At 40.0% G+C, this 5,128-nt stretch overlaps 1 protein-coding gene across 3 annotated transcripts in view; it reads right to left on the bottom strand.

Moving 5' to 3' along the window:
• The window catches only part of mrpl11 (mitochondrial ribosomal protein L11), a 59,882-nt gene that overhangs the window by 2,062 nt on the left and 52,692 nt on the right, over window positions 1-5,128 (bottom strand). For all 3 annotated transcript variants that reach the window (XM_035669464.1, XM_035669466.1, XM_035669465.1), the window contains exons 4-5: window positions 887-980; window positions 330-489 (exon numbers count right to left, since the gene is read on the bottom strand). In XM_035669464.1, the coding sequence (XP_035525357.1) occupies window positions 330-489; window positions 887-980 (254 nt within the window). The remainder of the gene's footprint in view (window positions 1-329; window positions 490-886; window positions 981-5,128) is intronic.

Raw genomic sequence — 5,128 nt, 5'->3', positions numbered from 1 at the left:
AACAGTTTTTGCTGTTTTTACTGAATTATACACTGTCGCTGAATGTGGTCACTGTGGTCACTTTACTGTTACCTTATCCGCCCTCTACTGGCTGTTAAGAGGCACAGCAGCATCTACAGATGACACCAGGGTCATTCACTTGTTTTCCTTGTAACTCTGCTGAAATATGTATGAAGCTTTGTTAAACTGTGTGTGTGCTTTTAAAGAACTATATAAAACGTAAGGACAGCTTGTGACTGCACTGCTTGCATGCACACAGGTCAGGTTTATGGTATCTGAGGTCAATACAATGACATTATAAGTGCACGGAGCACAGGATCAGGACTTACTCGTTGACGATCTTGATGCCCAGCGAACGAGCAGAGCCGACAATGCATTTGACGACGTATTCTAGAGAGGCGTTCCTTATTTTGAAGCACTCGTCCTGGACTTTCACCTGGGCAATCTCATACACTGCCCTCACCGACACCATCCCTGCTGTCTCGTGGCCTTCACACAAAAAAAGAGACTCCAGAGTGTGAATACAGAATACAAAGGAGGGAAAATTCAATAAATGTACAGAGAAGAGTTTGGCACAAAAGAGGACAAAGTGGGGGTATGTGTGTGTGTTGGAGACAGTGTAGAGGTGGTATTAGAAGTCAACAGCTGAAACCAGGCTGGAGATAGCTTTGAGCATTAAAGGTAGAAATTCCTAATTCTCTTTTCATAACACACCACCTTTGCCACTTCCTTCCTCCGCTGCAGTTCCCCCACGTCATGAATATAACATCAATCACAGCAAAGCTCAAAACCGAGTCCAGGGAGAGACGTGTGTCCATTACAGGATGGGCTCAGCGGGTGCAGATTGGAGTGAGAGCGGACACATCAGTGCAGCAGCACATCTCACCTGTCTTTCCAGCGCCTTTCGCGATGCCCGCTGCTTGCTTGAGGAAGTAAGACACTGTGGGCTGGCCGATCTTCAGGTCATAGGTTCTGTCAGGCTGAGGAGACAGAATAAGAATCGAAGTTAAAACCTGCAATCAAAAGGTGGAGGTGTGAACATGTGATTTCCATGAGATTATAATCTCAGCCAGACATGAGCTCCAACCTGGATTAAAGTACTGAGCTCATGATTTGCTCAGCACAACACCACCACTGCAAAGAAATGTATGCACAGACTGCAGAAATCTATAAAAATAAAGTTTTTTCATTTATTCAACTGAATGGCACAGTTGGCAGATTTACTATCAAAATTCATAGTATTTTTTTAAACAATTGGTCCTGGATTTCAGACAGAAATTGACAAAAGCATGCTCATCATTTCTGGCCAACGACCAGCTGAAATGACAACTGTTTCTGGCATTTTCCATCAGTTGCTGCAGCTGGCTAATTGAGCTAACATTACCTAGCTCTACGAGTCTGAAAACGCCTCTCAGGCTGATTTTTTATTGTTTCCATTTGACTCGTTTTGAGTCAAGAGTCAAGTGAATATACAGAACACGTGAACTTGATTACTAAGTAAAAATGTATTCTCACAGAGTATAGCTATACAAAATGTGGTGTTTTTGATTTTTCCTAGCCTTTTTTTTTTTAGATAGATTAGCTACACGCGCTCCAGTACGCTGTTCGTAGTCAGATGATTCTGATGATGCTCGAAGTTCAGAATGAGGCAGTAAGTGAGAGGCTGAATGGATGAGATGGGAAGATGAATGCTAATTATTGTTTACTCAATTTGTCGTTCCAGTCAACATGTGTGTGAAATCTGGAATCAGCCAAATTCATTTTGAGGTCACAATAATCTTGGACTTTTGAGTCAAAGGTGTGAACTGTGTGTGACTGGTTCAATCCGGCAGTTTCAACATGATGAGTTAAAGGCTGTTTATATAACTCATTATTCATCTATTTGATTTTAACTTAATGAATGGATTCATAAAGCCCAAAGGGTGAATATAAAAAGAAACAACATTGAAAATGTGTCCTCAATGGTAACTACACCTCTGACCCAACATACTGTACATCAGTTTTCAGGCACTTGATAATCAATGAAATGAAACATGAGCACAGACACGAGTAATGAGATTTTCCTGTGTTTTGAAACGTTCAACAGATTCTAACTGAAATTTAAAACTGAAGTATCAACATACTGTAGCTTGGACCTAGAGATTGAATTCCCATAAAAAATTCAAGGCAGACAGCTTTGTTAAATGCCAAAAAGGTAAAAAGACTTTATAATCGAGGCTACATAATTAACGCTCAGACGAATGCGTAACGACCGCTCACTAGTCTTCCTCAGGGTCTTCAGTGAAGCAGTGGGCAGTTTTTGGGAGAATCATTTCCTCTCGTCTACAGTTAATCAGTCTCCCTGTTAATCAGTACCTGCTTTTTCTTTTGTCCCTCTCAGATTCAAGTAGTGCTTCCTCCATTGTATTCATACCATGCCTAATTGTTTCCTGTGTTCAATACAATAGTTACTATAACAGAAACTATCAAATAACCGCAGCTACTGTTTTTATTATTACTGTCCCACCTTTAAACAATTTTTTATTATCATTTCAATTCAATTATCATCATTTTGTCTTTTATTGCAACTGTTTGTATTAATATGAGAACACAACAAGCTGTGAACATAACTCTGATATACTGCTGCCTTATAACGTTGATATGGTGAAGGTGTTAGCAAAGAGCTGCCTATTTACATATCCAGTAGATATGGAGCAACATTAGCATTCATCAGTAGTCGTGTTTCTGGTCACCTGATAAAAGTAAGTCACTAAATATCTGTCTGCTGTCTGGTGCTGGACAGGTAGCAGACAGTAGGATTTTTACTGCTGCAGCAGGAAACAATTGGTGATGAGATCAGTGACAGTGAACCAAAAAAGTAAAATTAAGAAATTGTACAACCAAAACAACTGCAGCGTTGAGAATTCTGATAATAAATTATTAGTCTTTAGTGTTTAACATTGAAGTAACCTAAGCCATTTTGCATGACGTGTTTACATTATTTTGTCCACCCCCTGCATCTCCAACTGTGTGCCGCACATCTGCTCTCCAGCCTCATTTGCTCGCCCTTTGCATCCTCCCCTCGGGACAAAAATAAAAATAATCTCTTCAGCCTCGCTGAGTTATTCTGACCCTTTTCTTTTAATTCAGACTCATTCCCTGGTCGCAGACGTTTATTTATTAAAATCTGACACATAGATTCAATTAATAAATCATCTGAGGAAAATTTACTTTAGATTATCTGTTATCTGTCACATAAAAAACAAACAAACAAACACAGGGCAATAAACTGTAGGCTGAGCTGAGAAGATACCACAGAGCAGGTGATTTGTCATCTGAGACGTGTTATCTAACAGTAGTGACCTTTCGACAGAGGAAACAGAATTTTTCTCTATCTGCAGGAAGCCTATCGGTTGCAAAGGTCCAATGTGTCGCTGTTGTTTCCTCTTCTATTGTTATAAGACGAAACACAAACATTTACTGCACCAGGCTTTACCTGCAAAATGACAAAGTGAAAAATACAAAAACAGATAGAAGTAGAGTGATGGTGTAGGAACAAGTATGGGAGCAGCAAAAAAAATAAATAAAGAATAGTTCGATATTTTGAACTTTCATGCTGAGAGTTGGATGAGATGCGATTAGCTTAGCTTAGCACAAATATTGAAAACAGAGAGAAACAGCTAGCCTGCTCTCTCCAAATGTAAACATAATCTGCCTACTTGAACCTCTAAAACTCATCAACACATCTGCTATATCTCGTTTCCTTAACATTTACACAAACATAAATTGTTGCCTGGCAACATGTGTGACGAGAAGACACCAGGAGGTCACTGCACCAAGCCACTAGTAACCCTAACCCTAGGAAATAGGAAATGGTTCCAGCACATAACTTGTATAACCACAACCTGTAATTTTTATTGACGACAAAATTTCAGTTTGTCGGCCGGTCTGTTGGTTCACCGATGGATAGATTGCCATGAAATACGGTGAAGATGTTCGTGTCCCCCTTCAGGATGAATTTAATAATTTTGATTATTCTCTTTTTTATCTACTTTCATCATTAGGTCAACATTTTAATTTGTTTAATATTTATTTATGATCAAACACCTGCTAAATGAGTGGCACTCCCATTAACCTTTGCTCTACTTTATGTTTAGTGCTAATTAAACATCAGCATGTTAGCTTTGTCAGTACATTAGCATGCTGACATTAGCATTTATCTGAAAGCACTGCACAGCCTCACAGAGCCGCGAGCATGGCTGTAGACTTTTAATCTGGTTATAAGTCTGTTTGTGTATGGATTAAACAAATGAGATACATAATGTTAATCAGTGCTGGTAGGCTGATTTTTTCAAACTTTAAACAGGGCCAGCCTGGTTGGTTCCCCCCGTGTTTCCAGTCTTTATGCTAAGCTAATATCCCCCCGGCTCTAACAGCTTAGTTAACACACAGATATCAGAGTGGTATCGATCCTCCGATCTAATTCTCTGCAAGACCACGAATAAGTGGATTTCCCAAATGTCAAACTGCTCCTTTAAAGTAAGATGAAGGGCACTGTGATGTGCTCAAAGCTGCCGACAAGCCTGAAGTGAAAGTCGGGCTGAGAAACATCAATCTCAGAGGCTGCAACATGTTGCATGAACACATGAAACAGTAGAGTGTACATAGTACAATGCAAACAGAACCAGCACTAAAACCCACCAGCAGATGGCAGTGATGGGCAGCAGCGAGGCCCAGATGTGATGGCAAAGCAGTTGCTGGATATTGCATGTCAAAATGAATGCACGCCTTTTAAAGGATTAGGCTTTCCCTTCTTACATCATAAACCTCATTACAACAGACATTTATTCAGCAGAAAGGACGCAACTCCTGATTTGAACTAACACAAAGGGGTGGGAGGGGGTTGTGACGAGTCACACAAAATGTGGTTGTGTAAAATAAAAAATAAAACTCATAACACAGATTTTCTGAGTAATTCACATTACTTGTATGCACTTAATGCTTCTTGACTCAAAGTTCCTCTGGGTATTGCTTCATTAATGAATGCAAATGGAAAGGCTTACTTCGATGGTGGAGTATGAATAATGGAAGTGCTCTGGTAATGTTATGCAGCTAGTGGAATTAACCACAATCGTGGGTGGGAGGGAGG

The sequence above is a fragment of the Morone saxatilis genome, unplaced genomic scaffold (assembly GCF_004916995.1).
Source record: "Morone saxatilis isolate NCDOM2014 unplaced genomic scaffold, NCSU_SB_2.0 Contig22, whole genome shotgun sequence".
Lineage (NCBI taxonomy): Eukaryota > Metazoa > Chordata > Actinopteri > Moronidae > Morone > Morone saxatilis.
This window is presented reverse-complemented; position numbering and strand designations above follow the sequence as displayed.